This window comes from Nylanderia fulva, unplaced genomic scaffold (assembly GCF_048542155.1).
Source record: "Nylanderia fulva isolate GAGA-0341 unplaced genomic scaffold, ASM4854215v1 Scaffold11, whole genome shotgun sequence".
NCBI lineage: Eukaryota > Metazoa > Arthropoda > Insecta > Hymenoptera > Formicidae > Nylanderia > Nylanderia fulva.
The window spans coordinates 1,320,818-1,345,193 of NW_028189302.1; the positions used below are offsets into that span (position 1 = coordinate 1,320,818).

The 24,376-nt window shown below is 26.6% G+C and overlaps 4 protein-coding genes and 1 long non-coding RNA gene across 8 annotated transcripts in view; 1 reads left to right on the forward strand and 4 right to left on the reverse strand.

The window, feature by feature from the left end:
* Positions 1-24,376, forward strand: part of LOC114945633 (uncharacterized) — a 149,364-nt gene that overhangs the window by 54,544 nt on the left and 70,444 nt on the right. The window lies entirely within an intron of this gene.
* Pgant2 (polypeptide N-acetylgalactosaminyltransferase 2) overlaps positions 1-24,376 on the reverse strand; it is a 357,271-nt gene that overhangs the window by 51,906 nt on the left and 280,989 nt on the right. The gene's annotated exons all lie outside the window — the stretch shown is intronic.
* LOC114945660 (uncharacterized) lies at positions 1,006-3,886 on the reverse strand. The gene is made up of 5 exons (XM_029321936.2): positions 3,483-3,886; positions 2,789-2,935; positions 2,430-2,703; positions 1,800-2,255; positions 1,006-1,696 (listed from the first exon to the last, which is right to left on the reverse strand). The coding sequence occupies exons 1-5, from the start codon at positions 3,699-3,701 to the stop codon at positions 1,443-1,445; spliced, it is 1,350 nt and encodes a 449-aa protein (XP_029177769.2). The 5' UTR covers positions 3,702-3,886; the 3' UTR covers positions 1,006-1,442.
* LOC114945701 (uncharacterized) lies at positions 15,239-18,487 on the reverse strand. The gene is made up of 5 exons (XM_029321994.2): positions 17,925-18,487; positions 17,014-17,169; positions 16,663-16,933; positions 16,049-16,489; positions 15,239-15,949 (listed from the first exon to the last, which is right to left on the reverse strand). Exons 1-5 carry the CDS (start codon positions 18,102-18,104, stop codon positions 15,681-15,683), a joined length of 1,317 nt encoding a protein of 438 aa, XP_029177827.2. The 5' UTR covers positions 18,105-18,487; the 3' UTR covers positions 15,239-15,680.
* LOC114945710 (uncharacterized) lies at positions 20,722-23,899 on the reverse strand. The gene is made up of 5 exons (XM_029322006.2): positions 23,392-23,899; positions 22,496-22,651; positions 22,145-22,415; positions 21,527-21,970; positions 20,722-21,427 (listed from the first exon to the last, which is right to left on the reverse strand). Exons 1-5 carry the CDS (start codon positions 23,569-23,571, stop codon positions 21,159-21,161), a joined length of 1,320 nt encoding a protein of 439 aa, XP_029177839.2. The 5' UTR covers positions 23,572-23,899; the 3' UTR covers positions 20,722-21,158.

Consider the following 24,376-nt stretch of genomic DNA (forward strand, 5'->3'; position numbering starts at 1 on the left):
GCATAATGTTTCAATATCTTTAATACCTTATTACTTTATTTTTAAAAAAATTGGAATTAACAGAAAATACCAATTTGTTCGATGCAACCACGTTAAAACGATTATCAGTTATATAATTGTCAATTCCGACTTGCATTTGTCGCATAATTATATTTCGATAATAGAATATTGATAAACACGATTTTTTTAAAAATTCTTATATAATAAATTAATTAACTTATATAATAAATATAGAACGTATTTCAATATTTCTTTGACGGTTTTATTAATTTTTTCCTTTTTACTTTTTTATTAAATCTTGAACTTAGAAGAATAAAATTTATATTACATTTCATGAATTCCCAATTTATTAATAAGATGCCACTTTTTTCCTGTTAATATGACCTCTTATATAATAGATTAATATTTGCAATTGGAATAACAGTCAAAGTAACAGATTCGAGGATAATCATGTGAGATTGTATTTTGAAATAAAAAAAAACACAAGCTGTGTAAAAAAACGTATCTTAAAATTTTTCGTCGCAATATCGATGTTATTATTGAATTACACGGACTTCAATTATTATTAACACGTGGTTCGCTAAGTTATTCTCTTTCTTCAATCATCGCAGTGCTTAATTAACGAGTGCAGAAAATAATCACATTTTAATAATCAATAATCACAACTTCTCTTAACAGACGATTTATTATATAAAAATACAATATTGCCAATGAATACGTCAATCAATTCTTGTCATACATATATAGTTGCGGACGCTTCTACAATTAAAATTACAAACATAACTTTATTTTTATTGTGAATATATTGTATGTGTTTTATACTATATATATTATATTATATATGTCGTGTATTATATTAGATATATATATATATTATATATATACATTATAATTATAATATATATATTAAATATTGTATATAAATATATACATACAACACATACATATTATATAATATTATATTTATATACATATATAATATATATACAAAAAGTTATGCACATTATTTATAAATATGTGTATATATAACATTTATAAATACTATTCAAAAAATTTCCTTCCCATTTCGCTATTCACATCGATTGAGTATTGATAATGAAATTTTAAAGAAATTAGAACACACGGTCATGTTTTATGCAAAGTACAAAGCGAAGCTACCGCATATCCGCATAGTTACGAATATTTTACATTATTTTATTCCAATAATTGATCGAACACTTAATAAATTTAATCAATAGCTTCACATATATAACGAAAAACTGTCTCTATATATGCTTTCACATATTCTCTAGTTAAATATGAGATAGAACACGACAAAATAAATTAAACTGTCACTGTTACCTTGCCAATAAAAAAAAAATACTTTTGCAACTAATATACATACAAAATAAACAAAGAAAAGACCTTTTTTATATTTTTGTATTACATGGGTAAAGCACTAATTAATTATGAATTTCATGACATGCGATTAGAACATATTTCATTTTTTCACACAACTCAGGTATCATATCAAAATCTCGTTTTATACAATTAGCTAAGTATTCAAAAATTTCGTCCTTTTTCATTAAATTCATCAATATATATCCAATCTGTTTACAAGTATATTGTCTAAAAATATGCAACCGATATATATACAAGAGCTTCTTTAACGTTTGCATATTTAAATATGTTTTTCCTGATAACTGTAGTTCTTTTGCTATAATTAGAAAGACACAAAATACACATTATTAGGCAACTATATACAGGAATTCCGCAATGTGAGATACATTACACGCACACATATACATATTTCAATGTACCTCGCTCTAAAATGGCTAAAATCATTAACAGAAGACCATTTAAGTAATTTGTAGTTCCTCCATATATTTTTGGGATATATGGAAAACTTAGTAACATTTCCACAATTTGGTATAATACTGTAATACATTTATCAATGTTTACTAAATAAATGTCATTAACAAGTTTTTGATGTAATTTCTCATTCCCAAAGTTCGATGCAACCAAGTTAAAACGATCAGTTAAATATTTGTCAGTTCCGACTTCCATTCGTCGTATGATTAGAAACCGTAAAAAAGTTTCGATAAAATATTCGTCTTTTGAAAACCTTAACCCATTGCAGTCCAGTATGACGTGTGTGAGAAATAATTGCTTAGCAGGAATCAATGAATCAATATCAAATAGCTGTTCAACGAAATTGATTTGGTCTGGCAAATTTATTTCTTGTATACATTCAATCAAATGTACTATTTCCCTACCTACAAAGAAATTTTCAAAAATTGAATTGGATAGAATCAACTGTCCTACAATATATTATAGTATATTACATAATAAGATATATTTCGGTAATATTAAAAATTTTGTATAAAAATAAGCATACGATTTTTCGTAAAAAAATTGTTATTATATTTGTATTATTTATATTAATGTACCAAGCCGAAATTGTGAAGATTTTAGTAGGAAGATTATTCTCCCTCCGAAAAATTTACATTCGTTGAAACGAACTATCCATTCTGACTCAGGATTTATCTGAATTTCACATGTCGCTAATTGTAACAATATTATAATGTTTGTTAATACTTCCTGATCCCCTTCGCTCTTTTGCAGATAAGATAAGATTATTCTAATAAATTCTCTGCTTGTGGCTATTTCATCTATCACTTCGTTAATATAGCATAAATTGATAATAATACGTAAAACAAACTTCTGAAAATATATTATTAATCGTTAAAATGATTGCTATAGAAAGAGAGAGAGAGGTAGAATATTTTATAAGATAAACTTATCATACAATTGTTGCAAAATATGGATCATTTTTCAATAAATACTTTGCCATGCAGAAGAAATTATGTTCTATAAGAAACAATTTCACATCTCCAAATACGCTCTGCTTTGATAAGAAACACAGAAAAGAATTCGTGTTATTAAGATCGAGTTTCTGAAAACAAAGACAACGGTAAATATTGTAATTTAAGTCTTATAGTATTACACTAATTGTCTACAGCCGTGAATATGTGTGACTGTAACAGCATTAATGTAGTTTGCTATATTAATAAAAAATTTTTAATAATATTTTTACAATTACAAATTGCACTTTCCGAATTCAGTTTTCTAAACAATCGAATATATACCGAAAAAAAGTTATCGAGAAATCAAACAATATTATATCAAACTTATGAATATTTTTCATTCATATACAGCACGCATTGCATTAATGATAAATTCGTGAAATAAAATGATAAGATAAATAAGAAAGTAACAGAGAAAGAGAATATTTTATGTTCGACTGATTCTCACAGCAGAGAATAGAATCTCGTAATACTATATATGTACATTTACATATTTTTATTATAGCATTAGAAGTACCAAATCTATTATATATTTGATTGTTATTAAAAATGTTAGAAAGATTTTTTCACGAAATATTGCAGTTTTTTTTACGAGCGTAAAACATAATAATAGAGTTTGTTAATAGAAAAAATTACCCCGTCTTCTGGGTAAAAAATCCGATCTTTCAATTTATTGATTATATATATCCCTGTCCAAGGAGGTTCGCCAATATATTGTACTTCCTTATATATTTCCTGATGTGATACTTCGAGTACTTCCTCACATAATTGATCTAACTCTTCCTCCTCACTGTCTGCAGCATTTCTTGAACTGTCAGTTTCGTCCGAATTTTCTATTATTATCTCATCCGCCATTACAATTAATTTTATTTTATATCTTTTCGACCGTCTTTCTTTTGAAATCTAAACGTAACGCGTAATTTTACATCTAACTGGTCACTAAAATCGCAATGATTATATTATACTAATTACTAGAAAAAATTTGATATGACATTATTCTAACAAAGTGTTAGAAAGACTAATTGTAAAAGAATATTATCCAAGTGATCTCAATCCATGTTTATCCTGGAAACATGTTATAAATGTTAAAGTAAAAAAAGTATGTATTTTTATTTGTGTATTTATATTTTTATATGCCTAATCTCAAGTTTAAGTGTTGTAATCCTTTTGAAAAAATTAATAGACTACGTTTTATCTCCCAAATATATGAATCTACCATAATAAATATAACTAAAAATACTAATTAAGCGGTATTTTATATTAGGTAGTATCCAATTTTATTACATAACTTTATTATATAAAGAACAATTATCTTTAAATTTGGTTTACATGTCTCACGAATAAAGATATAATGATAAAAAATGCTGAAGCAAAATACTTATCGTTTAAGAAATGTCATTATCACCATTTTTGAAAGATTTTTTTTATTTCTGCTACAAGATTGTACCAAATTTTATAGCTGATTTTAACAACATTTGATATGACACATATTATATATATGAGAAATATGAGCATATTGGTGAAATAATAGAAAATATATGTGATATGTCACAAAATATAATATGTGAAATAAGAACATTAACCGAATTATATAATAAAACTGCTTTATTGATATAAATTATGTAATAAGACTAGATATGAATTATACAATATTCACATTTAATAAGTACTTTAAAAAATGTGTCATCAAAATTTCGTGTTACATAAATTCAACATTAATTAATTACGGATTTGCTTTAATGCAATAAATGGCTTCCACTAATTTTTTTCATGTATCTAGTGTCATATTACAATCTGTAGATTTATTATATTCAATAGTCTAGTCATTTTCTAATACATTAATTGATATTAAACTCGTCAATATATAAGGAAAAATACTATACAAAACAAAAATATTTTATTTCAGAAATACGTGCAAACTGTGGTAGTTGTTTGCAATGTGGTCAGTGTATCTTTATTATTTTAACGATGTCCACTTTTGCCCACGTACTTTGCAAAATGTCAACTGTTACGTGGTGAAAAGCTATATTAATGCGTTCTTTGAGTTTAAATGGTGAACGTCTCGAGGTTATTTAGACATTTTATTTGATTTTTTTTTATATTCCTCATTTTTCAGCCATAAATCAATAAATTAATTAAATATTAACGTGAAAATAGGAAGCTCGAACTTGCACGATGATTATAGTCGCTACAATCGTAATCAGTAATATAGTAATTAATATATTGCCATTAGTACAGCTAAAAATAATTTTGATAAATAATTTTAATTAATTAAATAATTTCGTAATTCGATTTTTTTTATATTCATAATTTTTCAGCCATAAATCAATAAATTAATTAAATATTAACGTGAAAATAGAAAGCTCGAACTTGCACGATGATTATAGTCGCTACAATCGTAATTAGTAATATAGTAATTAATATATTGCCATTAGTACAGCTAAAAATAATTTTGATAAATAATTTTAATTAATTAAATAATTTCGTAATTAGATTTTTTTTATATTCATAATTTTTTAACCATAAATCAATAAATTAATTAAATATTAACGTGAAAATAGGAAGCTCAAACTTGCACGATGATTATAGTCGCTACAATCGTCATCAGTAATATAGTAATTAATATATTGCCATTAGTACAGCTAAAAACAATTTTGATAAATAATTTTAATTAATTAAATAATTTCGTAGTTTGATTTTTTATATTCATAATTTTTCAGTCATAAATAAATTAATTAAATTGCTTAATTGGTCGAAATTATGCGGTTTTATATTTTCATGTACAAATTATTCCAAGAATTTCATTGATTTCGTTAGATATAGTTGATGCGGTCTTGGCGATATTGCAAAATACCATCACTTCGTAGTATGTCGCCAAAATTGCGTAACATGCGTTCAATGCGTGACAATGCGATAGGGATAATTTCGCGTCGATATGTAATGGTTCGGATTTCTCCCAGCGGAAATTTCGCATTGACGTATCACGCGAGAGGTGATTTCGCTTTTTAGCATTATTGGGAATACGCCTGACAATTATTTTCTGATAAAAAATACATACTCGAATTGTCAATTTCAAGCGCGCAATCTGCAAATTGTTTTCTTTATCGGAAAGGTATAATTATAATGTGATTAATAATTTTTTACTCCCCGACTTCTTTATACGTATCTATAAAAGTTAATAATAAATGAGAATAATGAATGTCTATTTCAAGAATTCTACTATTAGTCATTTTACCGGCATATATCTTTCATTTCCGGGTTAAAAATAATTTCCGGCCGTGTCTAAATATTTATAGCATCGTAACTTGGAGATATATATATATAATATTTAACGGTTTGATAATTTTAAACGCTTTTTTGGTAGCTGTTGAAGATGAATATAAAATTATAAAATTAGTACTAGATTTTATATAGAATGTCAGATTAAAATAAAAAAATTATTTTAAAAATAACGACATGAAAAAATATTTAGACACGATGTATTCGATCTGAAATTGTCTAAATTGGAAATTGAAAATATGTAATTTGTGTAAATTATACAAATCTGAGTGTCTATCTTTTCAAATATGCGCGAATCAAATAAATTAAGACAGAAATACAGGTCAAGAAAATTAAAAAAATTTTCTCATTATTATTTATTATTCTTTAAACTTTAATTTAATACAAATTTAATAATTAACACGATAAAATGCAATCTTTAAGACGCGATATAAAATCCATTATTCAATCTGGGTTCATCGCATCTCTTGTAAACCCACAAGAAAGTGTATCTGCGAAATATTTTTCCGAGATAGCCTCATAATATAAATAAAGTCGAATAGGTCGCGGCATATCCAGATATAGCGACTTTTTTCTCCTCCATCCCCTAATCCCTTTTACCTACCTCCCTCGCTTGCTGGCTTTAACTCGCGAAAGCATTTCATATCAGCTTAAGGTTCTTTTCCGCAGTTTCGGATAGTGTAAAAAGAGCGAGATATAGGGGAGCAAGGAACAGTCGTCCGATCGACCGGGCAAGGGAAATTGAAAATTTAATTTCGCGTAAGTTTTGAGAGAGGCGTTTATCCACCCCCGGAAGAAGGGCGTCTTCCCTTTTTAAGCTCGTAATTTCCGCGAAACTGCCACAATTGCGCACTTCCGGCCGCGCTCGTTTTTCCTATCTCGTACAGTCTCATTCTCATCTTCTTACGTATTTCAGCCCCTTTTCTACCCTTATCCTCCCCTTCAAGAAGATACCGGCTGGATTTAAACACAAAGAAGCGCCGCGAAGCACATTACATTAATTGCGCGAACGAATCGCGGGAAGGAAAAAAAAAATATATATATATATATATATATATACTTTTATTGCATCGCCGACGACGCTCGTATTCGAGAAAAAGAGGACATAAACAACATCTCTAGGGCTATGTACGGAGAACGATAACATTTCGTAACGCTCTAAACTTTTTCCCGACAACTTCCTCCTCGTTCACTGCCTCCTAAATTCAACCTATACGTATACTAGTCCTTTGCACTTAATTCTCTAATTTTTAATAAATTTTAAAACACTTCCTCCAATTAATATTGTAAAGCAAAATAAATTTAAAAAATCCATTTCCTATAATATAATTTCCTGTACTATTTTTTCTCTCTTTTTCATATTATTATTTTTCAACTTTAATTATATTTTTAATTTTTTTATCTTCACCAATAAAATTGACTTTCTAATTTAACTTAATTCCCTAATTTTTAATAAATTTTAGAGCTATCCCTCCTATTAATAAAAATTAATTTGCCATGTCCTATAATATATTCATATTTATCATAATCTCTGCAGCAAATGTGTTGTGCACGATATTCATAAAGAGTTAATAATTCTTCATGCTACCTTTGCACTTAATTCTCTAATTTTTAATAAAATTTAAAACACTCCCTCCAATTAATATTGTGAAACAAAAAATAAATAAAAAAATCCATTTCCTATAATATAATTTCCTGTAGTATTTTTTCTCTCTTTTTCATATTATATTATTTTTCAACTTTAATTATATTTTTAATTTTTTGATCTTCACCAATAAAATTGACTTTCTAATTTAACTTAATTCCCTAATTTTTAATAAATTTTAGAGCTATCCCTCCTATTAATAAAAATTAATTTGCCATGTCCTATAATATATTCATATTTATCATAATCTCTGCAGCAAATGTGTTGTGCACGATATTCATAAAGAGTTAATAATTCTTCATGCTACCTTTGCACTTAATTCTCTAATTTTTAATAAAATTTAAAACACTCCCTCCAATTAATATTGTGAAGCAAAAAATAAATAAAAAAATCCATTTCCTATAATATAATTTCCTGTAGTATTTTTTCTCTCTTTTTCATATTATTATTTTTCAACTTTAATTATATTTTTAATTTTTTTATCTTCACCAATAAAATTGACTTTCTAATTTAACTTAATTCCCTAATTTTTAATAAATTTTAGAGCTATCCCTCCTATTAATAAAAAATTAATTTACCATGTCCTATAATATATTCATATTTATCATAATATCTGCAGCAAATGTGTTGTGCACGATATTCATAAAGAGTTAATAATTCTTCATGCTACCTTGAAGTGAGTATGATATATGAAGACGTGTATCATGCGATGCTCTTCGAGCACGTGGATCGATGAGCTATGTGAAAATCGATGAATGTAAAAAGGCTCATTTCGCACTGATTAATGCCGTCGCTAATTATACCGTGCAAACGCACGCGGTGGAATTATTCTCCGACATTACGAAGAGCCATCATTCAAATATATACCGTATACGCATATTTCCTTCGCTTACAATAACGGAACATTCATAGCGCTTTCTAGAGAAACTTTTTTTTTTTCTACTAAAGATTAACTTTACAACTGTCACAGTAGAAAAATGTGTTTCCTTGTTAAAAACGGTCCCCGTGAAAATTTTTGTGTTAAATATTTAACACATTCATGTGTTAATTTAACATATATTATACTGTTTTGTTAATTGAAGTTAATGAAAAAAATGTAAAAATGACACAATCTATTTTTAATTTTACACGATAAATATGTTCTGCTTTATTAGTGACAAGATTTTTCTGTTAAAATTTGCAGAAAAAAATGTTGATTTTCTATTTTATAATATATAAGTAAGGATGATAAAATCTAAAATTAACATATTTTTTGTTAATTTTTACATTAAAAATGTGACATTAATTTTACACAAAATTTATTTGAAATTATTTAAAGTTTTACATTTATTTTGTAATAAATAAAATTAACACAATATTTATGTCTCCATTTAACATATCCATATTATGTTAAATTAACACAAAAATTTCTGTGGACCGTTTGGGACATGTAATATCTGCTAAATTTAACAGAAATCTTTCAACTGTGTAGGACAATTTCTTGTTAAAAACGGTCGCCGTGAACATTTTTGTGTTATAAATATTTAACATATTCATGTGTTAATTTAACATATTACTGTTTTGTTAATTGAACTTAAATGTTAAATTATTAAAATAACTGAAAAAAATGTAAAAATAACAATATGCATCTATTTTTAATTTTACATGATAAATATGTTCTGCTTTATTAGTGACAAGTTTTTTCTGTTAAAATTTACAGAAAAAAATGTTGATTTTCTATTTTATAATATAAGTGGGGATGATAAAATCTAAAATTAATATATTTTTTGTTAATTTTTACATTAAAAGTATGTTAATTTTACACAAAATTAATTTAAAAACGGTTCCCGTGAACATATTTGTATTAAATATTTAAAAACATTCATGTGTTAACATATTACTGTTTTATTGATCGAACTTAAATGTTAAATTATTAAAACAACCGAAAAAATGTAAAAATAACACAATGTGCATCTATTTTTAATTTTACACAATAAATATGTTCTGTTTTATTAGTGACAAGATTTTTCTGTTAAAATTTACAGGAAAAAATGTTGATTTTCTATTTTATAATATAATATATGAGGATGATAAAATCTAAAATTAACATATTTTAAATTATTTGAAGTTTTGCATTTATTTTGTGTTAAAATATTAACACAATACTTGTGTCTCCATTTAACATATCCATATTATGTTAAATTAACACGAAAATTTTTGTGGGATATGTGATATCTTAAATTTAACAAAAAAATTTTCAACTATGTGATCTACCGCGTTGTTCAAACTGAAGAAAATGAAGGAAGAAAATCCAGAATATATCGACCGGATAGAGAAAATCTAGTGAAGAACGAAAACGGGGGTCTCTCTTACGGGATTTCGCCAGGGGGTTCCTTACGAGAGGGAAGATTGAGTCACGTTGCGGAACGCGAGACCGAAATAAATGAGAATTTCGCTCGAGAGATCGACGCGTTAACAAGAGGACACTCGAGGTAAACGTAAGCAAGACGTGAGACAACTTTCCCCCGATTCAGCTAAAAGAGAACAAATAGAGTAAAAATATTTTTAATTTTTGTCAATTCCCAAATTTTTCATCAATTTAAAAGCAATCTGTCCTATTAATATTGCGAGGCAAAATAAACAAAAAAGTCCAAATAAATACATAAATAACGAAATATTTTGATAAAACCGGAGAAAATATTAACAGACATATAAAACGACTAAAAGAGAAGATAAAAGCTTGGAAATTTATTTTTGGAAAAATAACAGGGATTGGGAGAAGGAATCGTGTTCTAATCTCATAAAAACTGCAAGGGTTATAACTCTTACAGGAAGAGTTCAACCCGGTTGTTTCCATTCCGTGGGAGCGGAAAAGTGGCGTGTGTGTTCTTCGGTTAATTGCACACGGAAGATCCTGAACTTGATGTAAAATAATCGCGCACGATTATTATCGCGCGCATTAAGAGATGGAGATCTTTTTCGCGTTAAAAGTTAAAGAGCACCTGAGAAACGGCGTTTTCCCTCTCTTTCTCTCTTAATGCGCGAGGAAAATGTCGGACTCTCGCGAGGTTCAACCATCGTGACGTATACAAATCGTCCGCGTTTATGAATCGTCGGCAGATCTCGCGTGTCAGAAGTGCATCGGGAACGCGAATAACAGTTTGTGCGCGATCTAATTTTTTTGTATTACGAAAACTTTCACCGATCATCTCTCCTCCGAGAGATCTCACGCGAGGAGATACATCTTATTCCTCGCATTTACTTTCGCACAAAAATTGAATACCAGCCACACTAATATATATCGATAAAATTAATTAACAGCTGTTGATGACGATCATTTTCATTTTTTTTTTTTTTATTAATTAATTAGCCGTTGATAGCAATATAATTTTAGAAAATTAACAGCAGATTTTATAGATTTATAAAATTAACTATTAAAAAATGTGATAATAAAAATATATATCTTTATTTTATATATATCGATAAAATTAATTAACAGCTGTTGATGATGATCATTTTTAGATTTTTAATTAATTAATTAGCCGTTGATAGCACACAATATAATTTTAGAAAATTAACAGCAAATTTTATAGATTTATAAAATTAACTATTAAAAAATGTGACAATAAAAATATGCAATTTGTGTTAAATATTTAACACATTCATGTGTTAATTTACATATTTTACTGTTCTGTTAATTAAACTTAAATATTAAATTATTCGAAGAACCAAAAAAATGTAAAAATAATACAATATGCATCTATTTTGAATATTACACAATAAATATGTTCTGTTTTTTAGTGACAAGATTTTTCTGTTAAAATTTACAGAAAAAAATGTTGATTTTCTATTTTAGAATATAAGTGCAATGGGGACGATAAAATCTAAAATTAACATATTTTTTGTCAAGTTTTATTTATGTTAATTTTACACAAAATTTATTTTAAATTATTTGAAATTTTGCATTTATTTTAAATTAACAGAAAAATTTCTGTGAAATTTTTCAACTGTGTACAAAATCTCTGCTTAATTGTGTGCGAGATAAGCACGATATGAAGAAAATGGATCAGATATCAAGGATAAAGCAAGAAGGTTGTTGCCTTATCGCGGAAAATCGTATATATATACGATAGAAAAGAGGTTTATGTACAGGGTGTTATTAAAGTACCGGAACAGCAGAATAATTCGAAAAATATAAGTCCTAGAAAAAATGGCTATCCGACGTTCAGGAAAAAATCATAAAAACCCAGTACTTAACATTTTTTCTAGGACTCATATTTTTCGAATTATTCTGCTGTTCCGGTACTTTAATAACACCCTGTATATATCCCGATTCGCATATAAATTTCCGGATCCCTGATAATCCCTCCCTTTCTCTCTCTCTCTCTCTCGTTCTACCAGCTTAAATTACATTAATCTTGTAAGTTGAAAAACTTTTCTCAATTATAACTTCGTCACACGACGTAAAGAATCGCGCCTTGGCCATGCGACTTGGCGCTGAATCGGCATTTCCAGTCGCGACCGCGAAATTTATTCAAAGCGGCCGGCAAAGAAGCGCGTTTAGCGATTCTTAATGCGAAACAAAGTACCTCGGTGCACCAGAAATTGTCCGTTCACCGAGCGAGGAAGCTCTCCGACCGGATCTAAGGATTACTATGCGGGAAGACGAGGGAATAATTGAGCCGCATAATCTTTTCTTTTCTCCCTTGTAGGTTTTTTACGATCTAGCGCAATGGGTCCTCTGGAGAAAATTAAAGTCGCGGCAAAGAAGAAGAAAAGGGTGGATAATATATATATATCAGGGAAAGAGAGAAAAGGGGAAAGAAGGAGAATGGACACTGTATATCTACAAAATACACATATATTCAGTATTATATTTAAATTTTAATTTAATTTTTTATTTTAATTTATTAATATTAATATATTTATTTTTGGAAATATATTGTTATATTTTTATAAATATATTGGTATATTATTAATATATTTGTTTTAATACAATATGTTAATAATAATTGTTCAATTATATTTATAATTTATTAATAATTATATACAAATCGCTTTAATAATATTTATTATTAATAATATATATTATTGAAGCATAAAAATATTTTTAAAACATTATTATTCAAAAGACAGATCAGTAAAAAAAACTTTTGCGAATCATGCAAAATGTTCTTAGTTTTCGAATAAATTTTGAAAAAAAATATTTTAAATCGATTTTTCTCCAATTGCAAAAACTTTTGTCATCCGCAATCAGAAAACTTTCTTCCTTTTTATTTTCGATATTCAAAATCTTTTTTTATTTGGTTGAAAAAAAACTTAATGTCAAAATTCCGCAACTCAAGCGAGCGACAGCAAACCGAACGGCGGGTTAATTATTAACATCGGGTTAATTATTAATATTTATAATTTATTAATAATTATATATACAAATCGCTTTAAAATATTTATTATTAATAATATATATTATTGAAGCGATATATTCGCGGCGTATTTTTAAAAACTAGTAATCTAGACAAGCTGCACGCGCATAAAAAAATATTTTTAAAACATTATTATTCAAAAGACAGATCAGTAAAAAAAACTTTTGCGAATCATGCAAAATGTTCTTAGTTTTCGAATAAATTTTGAAAAAAAATATTTTAAATCGATTTTTCTCCAACTGCAAAAACTTTTGTCATCCGCAATCAGAAAACTTTCTTCCTTTTTATTTTCGATATTCAAAATCTTTTTTTATTTGATTGAAAAAAAACTTAATGTCAAAATTCCGCAACTCTCAAGCGAGCGACAGCAAACCGAACGGCGGGTTAATTATTAATATCGGCAAAGTCATTATCGCGCGCAAAAAGTCAACTATCGGCGAGGAAAGTAATTTCTTGCATAATTAAGAGGAAGGGGAGTATTAATTGGACCGCGGGTAATCGTTTCTCGCCACTTTCACTCTAGACTGACGTGAGCGCTTTCGCGTCGCGAAAGAATGTCGGTAGAAATGAAAGGAAGATCGGTGTCATCTCCCTTTTTCTCGTTCTCTCTTTGCTCCATCCGACTAGATAAAAGGAAGAAAAAAAAAGTGAAAAACGCGAAAGGATGGCGAGTTTCGGGAAAAAAGGCGATCGTTATAACACGAAGTAGCAGCTGCCCGCGTTTAAGAATTCACACGACCTCCACCTATCGACGCTTAAAAAAAAAAAAAAAAAAGGTCGGAAAAACGACGGGCAACTTTTTGATTTTAAAAGCGGTTTATGTATTATTCAGCAGAAACCAAACTGTAGCGCCGAGCCATCCAGAAAGAAGGGTAGGGGGTGTTTTATGGACGGCGAGAAGCGAAAAAAAAAGGGAGAGATTAAAGCGGCCTAGAAAGTCGCGCACGAGCGAATAATTAGTGTTAATTGAGTATGCCGAATTTGAGTCAAGGACTCCTCTTTTTTTTTCTAATAAAGGGGACCCGCGCGCCGTCATTCGATAATTACCGCGGCGAAAGTGCGATTTAAAGTTTTCTGCCACTGCGATTTCGTTGGAAATTACCGATTCACCGTGGACTGCTGCACTTTAATCTTTGGAGTTGTAAGTTTAACGACACAAATCGAGGAGGAATTTCTACCTGCGACCATTAGCGAGAAAGTGACGAACAGAACGTATTTCAATATTTCTTGGACGGTTTTATGCATTTTTTTCCTTTCCACTTTTTTATTATATCTTAAACTTGCAATAATAAAATTTATATTACATTTGATGCATCGCCAATTTATTAATAACCTTTTTAATAAGATGCCAAGTTTTTCCTGTTAATTTGACCTCTTAATAGATTAATATTTGCATTTGAAATGACAGTCAAAGTAACAGATTCGAGGATAATCATGTGAGCTTGTATAAATCTGAAATAAAAAAACACAAGCTGTGTAAAAAAGCGTACATGAAAATTTTTCGTCGCAATATCGATGTTATTTATTGAATTACACGGACTTCAATTATTATTAACACGTGATTCGCTATGTTATTCTCTCTCTTCAATCATCACAGTGCTTAATTAACGAGTGCAGAAAATAATCATATTTTAATAATCATTAAAAACAACTCCTCTTAATAGACGATTTATTATATAAAAATACAATATTGTCAATGAATACATCAATCAATTCTTGTCATATATACATATATAATTGCGAGCGCTTCTACAATTAAAATAAACATAACTTTATTTTCATTGTACATATATATACGTATACATATACATATATATATATATATATATATATATATATATATATATATATATATATATACACACACACACACACGTTTTATATTATATATATTTTATTATACGTCATGTATTATATTAGATATTACATATATTATATACATACATATATTAACATTATAGAATACATATTAAATATATATAAATATATACATATAACATACATATTATATAACATTATATTTATATACATATAATATATAATATCAATATAAAAAATTACGCACACTATTTATAAATATGTGTATACATAACATTTATATATACTATTCAAAAAATTTCCTTCCCATTTCGCCATTCCAATTGTTTGAGTATGATAGTCAAATTTAAAAAAAATTAGAACACACGGTCATGTTTTATGCAAAGTACAGCATAAAACGAAGCTAACGCATATCCGCATAGTTACGAATATTTTATATTATTTTATTCCAATAATTGATCGAATTCTTAATAAATTTAATCAATAGCTTCACATATCATATAACGAAAAACTCTCTATATATGCTTCCACATATACTCTAGTTAAATATGAGATAAAGCACGACAGAATAAATTAAACTGTCACTGTCACCATGCCAATAAAAAAAATACTTTTGCAACTAATATACATACAAAATAAACAAAGAAAAAACCTTTTTTATATTTTTGTATTACATGGATAATACACAAATTAATTATGAATTTCACGACATGCAATTAGAACATTTTGCATTTTTTCACGCAACTCAGGTATCATATTGCAATCTAATTTTACCCAATTAAACAAATATTCAAAAACCTCGTTCTCTGCCATTACATCATTTGGTATTAAACTCTTCACTATAGTAGCAATATGTTTACAAGTACATTGTGTAAAAATACAGAACCAATATAGACTTAAAAACTTCTTTAGCTCTGGTAAGAATAAATATGTTTCTCTTGGTAACTGTAGTTCTCTTGCTATAATTAGAATACACAAAATACACATTATTAGACAATATGTAGAAATTCCACCATGTGAGATACATTACACGCAAACATATACATATTTCAACGTACCTCGCTCTAAAATGACTAAAATCATTAACAGGATACCATTTAAGTAATCCGTAGTTCCTCCATATATTTTTGGGATATATTGAAATGTTAGTAACTTTCTCATAATAAAATATAATATATCAATACATTTATCAGTTCTTGCTATAAACATGGTATAAACGTGTGTAAATTCTTGATGTAATTCCTTATTCCCAACGTCCCATGTAATCACGTTAAAACGGTCAGTTCCGACTCTTATTTGTCGCATGATTAGAAAATGTAAAAAAGTTTCGATAAAATTTACGTCTTTTGAAAACCCTAACCCACTGACCTCCACTTGGGTGTGTGTGTAATATAATTGCATAGCAGGAATCAAAGTATCAATATTAAATAGCTGTTCCAAGAAATGGTCTGGCAAATTGATTTCAGATATATATTTAATTAATTTCATAATTTCCCTACCTACAAAAAATTTTCAAAAATTAAATTAGATAGAATCAACTGTCCTACAATATATTATAGTATATTACATCATAAGATATATTTCGGTAATATTAAAGATTTTGTATAAAAATAAGCATACGATTTTTCGTAAAAAAATTGTTATTATATTTGTATTATTTATATTAATTTACCAAGACGACATTGTGAAGATTCTAGTAAGAACATTATTCTCCTTCCAAAAAATTTACATTCCTTAAAACGAACTATCCAGTCTGACTTAAAATTTATCTGAATTTCACATGTCGCTAATTGTAATAATTTTATAATTTTTCTCAGTATTTTTTCATGTTTGCAATTTTGTAGATAAGATAGAATTGATCTAACAAAACTTCTGGATTTGCCTATGTCACCTATCACTTTCTTAATACAGCACAATTTAAGAATAATATGTAAAGTATAAATCTGAAATTATAGTATTTCTTAAAATAACTTTAACTGTTATAAAAAGATCGAATATTATAAGATAAATACGTATATCATACTGTCTCATGCAATTGAGGTTGTGGATTTGTCAAGAAATACGTCGCTATATTTAAGAAATTATGTCTTAGAAGAAATAATCGCACATCTTCATATACGCTCTGCTTTGCGAATTGTTTGAGAATTTCCTTTATTAAGTTTTTTTGATTAACATTTCTCTGAAAACGAAAGCAATGACAAATATTGTAATTTTACATCTTATATCGTATTTATAATATACACAAATATAAAACTAATTAAGTATACAGTCGTGAATAATTGTATCAGTAACAACATTAATGTAGTTTGCTATTGATAAAAAATTGTTCAGTTATCCAATTATAGATTGTACTTTCCCAATTCAAATTACTTAAAAAATAGAAAAGATATCAAAAGACCCAACATTATTATTATAAATCTTCTGAATATTTCTTATTTATATAAGGTATACACCGGGCACTAATTCTTTATAAATACGTGAAATGAAATGATTGCGCGTCCTCTCACTTCATATATGATAAGATTCATAAGATAAATGAATAATGAGAGAGCAACAGAGAGAGAATATTTTATATTCGGCTAATTCTCAACGCATAGAATCAAACCTCGCAAAACTGTACATATATATTTTTTTATATATTTTTAATATAAATTTAACAGTACTTAATTTATTATACATATTTGACTATTATATATTATAAATGTATATATATATATATATATATATATATATATATATATATATATATTATTATATATTATTATTATATATATTATTTATTATTATATATTTATTATTATATATTATTATATATTATTATTCTATATTATTATATATTAAAAAGGTTAGAAATATTTTTCCACGAAATATCGCTGCTCCCTTTTGACGAGCGAAAAGCATAATAATAAAGAGTTTGTTAACGCAAAAAGTTACCTCAAGTGTGCCAAAAGTCAGATTTTTCAACTTGTTGATGTCACTCAACCATAATGTCCCTTTTATAGGAGATTCGCTAATAAATAGATTCTCATAATCTAACTCTTCCTCCTCAATGTCTGAAGAATTTGTTGAACTATAACTTTCGCTCGAATGTTCTATAATTATCCTATCCGCCATTGCAATGGATTTTTTCCCGGCAAAGATATTTTCTCGACAATCTTTCCTTTCAAAATCTAAACGAAGCGCGTAATTTTAGCGATTAAATCTGTAATATCTGACTGAATAATGAAGTCACAATGTGTGATTATATGATACTAATTACTATAAAGAATTTGATGTTACATTCCAACACAGTGTTGGGAAGACTAACTATTAGAACAATATTGTCCAATGGTATAATCTTAATACTTGTTTCTCCTTGAAATATGTTATTAAATATTAAAGTCAAAGAGATACATTTTAATTTGTGTGTTTATGTGTCTATGCCTCAAATTTAAATGCTACAACGCTTTTTCAAAAATCAAGGGACAACATTTTTCTTCCTAATATATAAATTTACCTAATATATAATCGAAAATGTATGTGCAAATATAATATTTGAAATAAAATAATGTAATAACGATAATAATAAAGATAAAATAATAACATAAGTCATACAGTGAACTTGCTTTATTCATATGAATTATGTAATAAGACATTGATATAAATTATATGATGAGCACATTTAATAAGCGCATTAAAAAAGGTTTCATCAAAATTTCATATTACATACATTATATAGATAAAACATTAATTAATTACTTAATTAGATAGAGCATTATATAGATAGAGCATTAATTAATTAATTAATTAATTAAAAATTTTCTTTAATACAATACTAGTTTGCACTAATTTTTTACACATCTCTGGTGTAATATAACAATTTGTACAAAATTTATTATATTCAATAGCCCAATCATTACATGTATTTCAGAAATAAAATTCATTGTTGATATTATATTTTTACAGCGCAATAAATTGTACACTTCATTGATAAACATTTTGTAAAATATGATATAATGCAATATTAATACTAAAAAATTAGTGATACTTGCTTAAAAAATATATACTATATAAATATATATTTATATTTTATGTATGTACATACCTTTTTATATGCACATACTGTAACTAATATATTTACTCTCCCATTTACTCATACAAATTGTTTAAAATGTCTTTTAAAAAAAAATTAAAACATAATCATGTTTTATGCCAAATTCAGAATAAAATGCAGAATAAAACAAAGCTAACGAAATTATCTCTCGATGCGCTCTTATGTGTCTTCTAGTTAAAGAAAGAGACAAAACTTGTCAAAGAAAAAATGTTTTAAATTGTCATTGTCATTATTTTTATATATAAAAAATAATTTTGCAATTAATAAATACAAAAAAGTATAAAATAAAAGATCTTTTTTTCTTTATTATTCGTTATTATATCATTTAATATTAAACCCTTCAATATAGTAGCAATATGTTTACAAGTATATTGTGTAAAAATACGGAACCAATATAGACTTAAGTGCTGCTTTAGCTTTTGTAATAATAAATATGTTTTTTCTGATACTTGTAGTTCTTCTGCTATAATTAAAATACACAAAATACACATTATTAGACAACTATATACATAACTCCGCAATATGAGATATGTTACATGCATATATATACATATGCAATTTACACGTACCTTGTTGGAAAATGACTAATATCATTAACATGATACCATTTAAGTAATCCATAGTTCCTCCATATATTTTTGGAACATACCACAAAAACTTTATTATCTTATTACTTTATTTTTAAAAAAATTTGGAATTAACAGAAAATACCAATTTGTTCGATGCAACCACGTTAAAACGATTATCAGTTATATAATTGTCAATTCCGACTTGCATTTGTCGCATAATTATATTTCGATAATAGAATATTGATACACACAATTTTTTTTTAAATTCTTATATAATAAATTAATAATCTTATATAATAAATAAAAAACGTATTTCAATATTTCTTTGACGGTTTTATTAATTTTTTCCTTTTTACTTTTTTATTAAATCTTGAACTTACAATAATAAAATTTATATTACATTTGATGAATCGCCAATTTATTAATAAGATGCCAATTTTTTTCTGTTAATATGACATCTTATATAATAGATTAATATTTTAATTTGAAATAATAGTCAAAGTAACAGATTCGAGGATAATCATGTAAGCTTGTATTTTGAAATAAAAAAAATACAAGCTGTGTAAAAAAACGTATCTTAAAATTTTTCGTCGCAATATCGATGTTATAATTGAATTACACGGACTTCAATTATTATTAACACAAGGTTCGCTAAGTTATTCTCTTTCTCCAATCATCGCAGTGCTTAATTAACGAGAGCAGAAAATATAATCATATTTTAATAATCATTAATCACAACTTCTCTTAACAGACGATTTATTATATAAAAATACAATATTATCAATGAATACATCAATCAATTCTTGTCATACATATACAATTGCGAACCCTTCTACAATTAAAATAACAAACATAACTTTATTTTTATTGTGAATATATTGTATGTGTTTTATACTATATTATATTATATATGTCGTGTATTATATTAGATATATATATTATATATATACATTATAATTATAATATATATATTAAATATTGTATATAAATATATACATACAACATACATATAATATAATATTATATTTATATACATATATAATATCAATATAAAAAGTTATGCACATTATTTATAAATATGTGTATATATAACATTTATAAATACTATTAAAAAAATTTCCTTCTCATTTCGCTATTAACATCGATTGAGTATTGCTAGTCAAATTTAAAAAAAATTAGAACACACGGTCATGTTTTATGCAAAGTACAAAGCGAAGCTACCGCATATCCGCATAGTTACGAATATTTTATATTATTTTATTCCAATAATTGATCGAATTCTTAATAAATTTAATCAATAACTTCACATATCATATAACGAAAAACTGTCTCTATATAAGCTTCTACATATACTCTAGTTAAATATGAGATAAAGCACGACAGAATAAATTAAACTGTCACTGTCACCATGCCAATAAAAAAAATACTTTTGCAACTAATATACATACAAAATAAACAAAGAAAAAACCTTTTTTATATTTTTGTATTACATGGGTAAAGCACTAATTAATTATGAATTTCACGACATGCAATTAGAACATTTCGCATTTTTTCACGCAACTCAGGTATCATATTGCAATCTAATTTTACCCAATTAACCAAATATTCAAAAAACACGTTCTCTGCCATTATATCATTTGGTATTAAACTCTTGAATATAGTAGCGATATGTTTACGAGTACATTGTGTAAAAATACGGAACCAATATAGACGTAAGTGCTTCTTTAGCGTTTGTATTAATAAATATGTTCTTCTTGATAATTGTAGTTTTCTTGCTATAATTAGAATACACAAAATACATATTATTAGACAATATGCAGGAATTCCACCATGTGAGATACATTACACGTACACATATACATATTTCAACGTACATCGCTCTAAAATGACTAAAATCATTAACAGGATACCATTTAAGTAATCCGTAGTTCCTCCATATATTTTTGGGATATATGGAAAACTTAGTAACAATTTCACAATATGGTATAATACTGCAATACATTCATCAATGTTTGTTAAAGGCAAGGTATAATAATATAGAGGTAATTTCTTATCCCCAACGTCCCATATAATCTCGTTAAAACGATCAGTTATACATTTGTCAGTTCCGACTTCGACTTGTCGCACGATTAGAAAGTGTAAAAAAGTTTCGATAAAATTTACGTCTTCTGAAAACCTTATCTCCTTGATGGTGTGTGCGTAATAAAATTGCATAGCAGGAATCAAAGTATCAATATTAAATAGCTGTTCCAAGAAATGGACTTGGTCTGGCAAATTGATTTCAGATATATATTTAATTAATTTCACAATTTCCCAACCTACAAAGAAATTTTCAAAAATTAAATTAGATAGAATCAACTGTCCTACAATATATTATAGTATTTTACATCATAAGATATATTTCGGTAATATTAAAGATTTTGTATAAAAATAAGCATACGATTTTTCGTAAAAAAATTGTTATTATATTTGTATTATTTATATTAATTTACCAAGACGACATTGTGAAGATTCTAGTAAGAACATTATTCTCCTTCCAAAAAATTTACATTCCTTAAAACGAACTATCCAGTCTGACTTAAAATTTATCTGAATTTCACATGTCGCTAATTGTAATAATTTTATAATTTTTCTCAGTATTTTTTCATGTTTGCAATTTTGTAAATATAACAGAATTGATCTAACAAAACTTCTGGATTTGCCTATGTCACCTATCACTTTCTTAATACAGCACAATTTAAGAATAATATGTAAAGTATAAATCTGAAATTATAGTATTTCTTAAAATAACTTTAACTGTTATAAAAAGATCGAATATTATAAGATAAATACGTATATCATACTGTCTCATGCAATTGAGGTTGTGGATTTGTCAAGAAATACGTCGCTATATTTAAGAAATTATGTCTTAGAAGAAATAATCGCACATCTTCATATACGCTCTGCTTTGCGAATTGTTTGAGAATTTCCTTTATTAAGTTTTTTTGATTAACATTTCTCTGAAAACGAAAGCAATGACAAATATTGTAATTTTACATCTTATATCGTATTTATAATATACACATATATAAAACTAATTAAGTATACAGTCGTGAATAATTGTATCAGTAACAACATTAATGTAGTTTGCTATTGATAAAAAATTGTTCAGTTATCCAATTATAGATTGTACTTTCCCAATTCAAATTACTTAAAAAATAGAAAAAATATCAAAAGACCCAACATTATTATTATAAATCTTCTGAATATTTCTTATTTATATAAGGTATACACCGGGCACTAATTCTTTATAAATACGTGAAATGAAATGATTGCGCGTCCTCTCACTTCATATATGATAAGATTCATAAGATAAATGAATAATGAGAGAGCAACAGAGAGAGAATACTTTATATTCGGCTAATTCTCAACGCATAGAATCAAACCTCGCAAAACTGTACATATATATATTTTTTATATATTTTTAATATAAATTTAACAGTACTTAATTTATTATACATATTTGACTATTATATATTATAAATGTATATATATATATATATATATATATATATTATTATATATTATTATTATATATATTATTTATTATTATATATTTATTATTATATATCATTATATATTATTATTCTATATTATTATATATTAAAAAGGTTAGAAATATTTTTCCACGAAATATTGCTGCTCCCTTTTGACGAGCGAAAAGCATAATAATAAAGAGTTTGTTAACGCAAAAAGTTACCTCAAGTGTGCCAAAAGTCAGATTTTTCAACTTGTTGATGTCACTCAACCATAATGTCCCTTTTATAGGAGATTCGCTAATAAATAGATTCTCATAATCTAACTCTTCCTCCTCAATGTCTGAAGAATTTGTTGAACTATAACTTTCGCTCGAATGTTCTATAATTATCCTATCCGCCATTGCAATGGATTTTTTCCCGGCAAAGATATTTTCTTGACAATCTTTCCTTTCAAAATCTAAACGAAGCGCGTAATTTTAGCGATTAAATCTGTAATATCTGACTGAATAATGAAGTCACAATGTGTGATTATATGATACTAATTACTATAAAAAATTTGATGTTACATTCCAACACAGTGTTGGGAAGACTAACTATTAGAACAATATTGTCCAATGGTATAATCTTAATACTTGTTTCTCCTTGAAATATGTTATTAAATATTAAAGTCAAAGAGATACATTTTAATTTGTGTGTTTATGTGTCTATGCCTCAAATTTAAATGCTACAACGCTTTTTCAAAAATCAAGGGACAACATTTTTCTTCCTAATATATAAATTTACCTAATATATAATCGAAAATGTATGTGCAAATATAATATTTGAAATAAAATAATGTAATAACGATAATAATAAAGATAAAATAATAACATAAGTCATACAGTGAACTTGCTTTATTCATATGAATTATGTAATAAGACATTGATATAAATTATATGATAAGCACATTTAATAAGCGCGTTAAAAAAGGTTTCATCAAAATTTCATATTACATACATTATATAGATAAAACATTAATTAATTACTTAATTAGATAGAGCATTATATAGATAGAGCATTAATTAATTAATTAATTAATTACAAATTTTCTTTAATACAATACTAGTTTGCACTAATTTTTTACACATCTCTGGTGTAATATAACAATTTGTACAAAATTTATTATATTCAATAGCCCAATAATTACATGTATTTCAGAAATAAAAT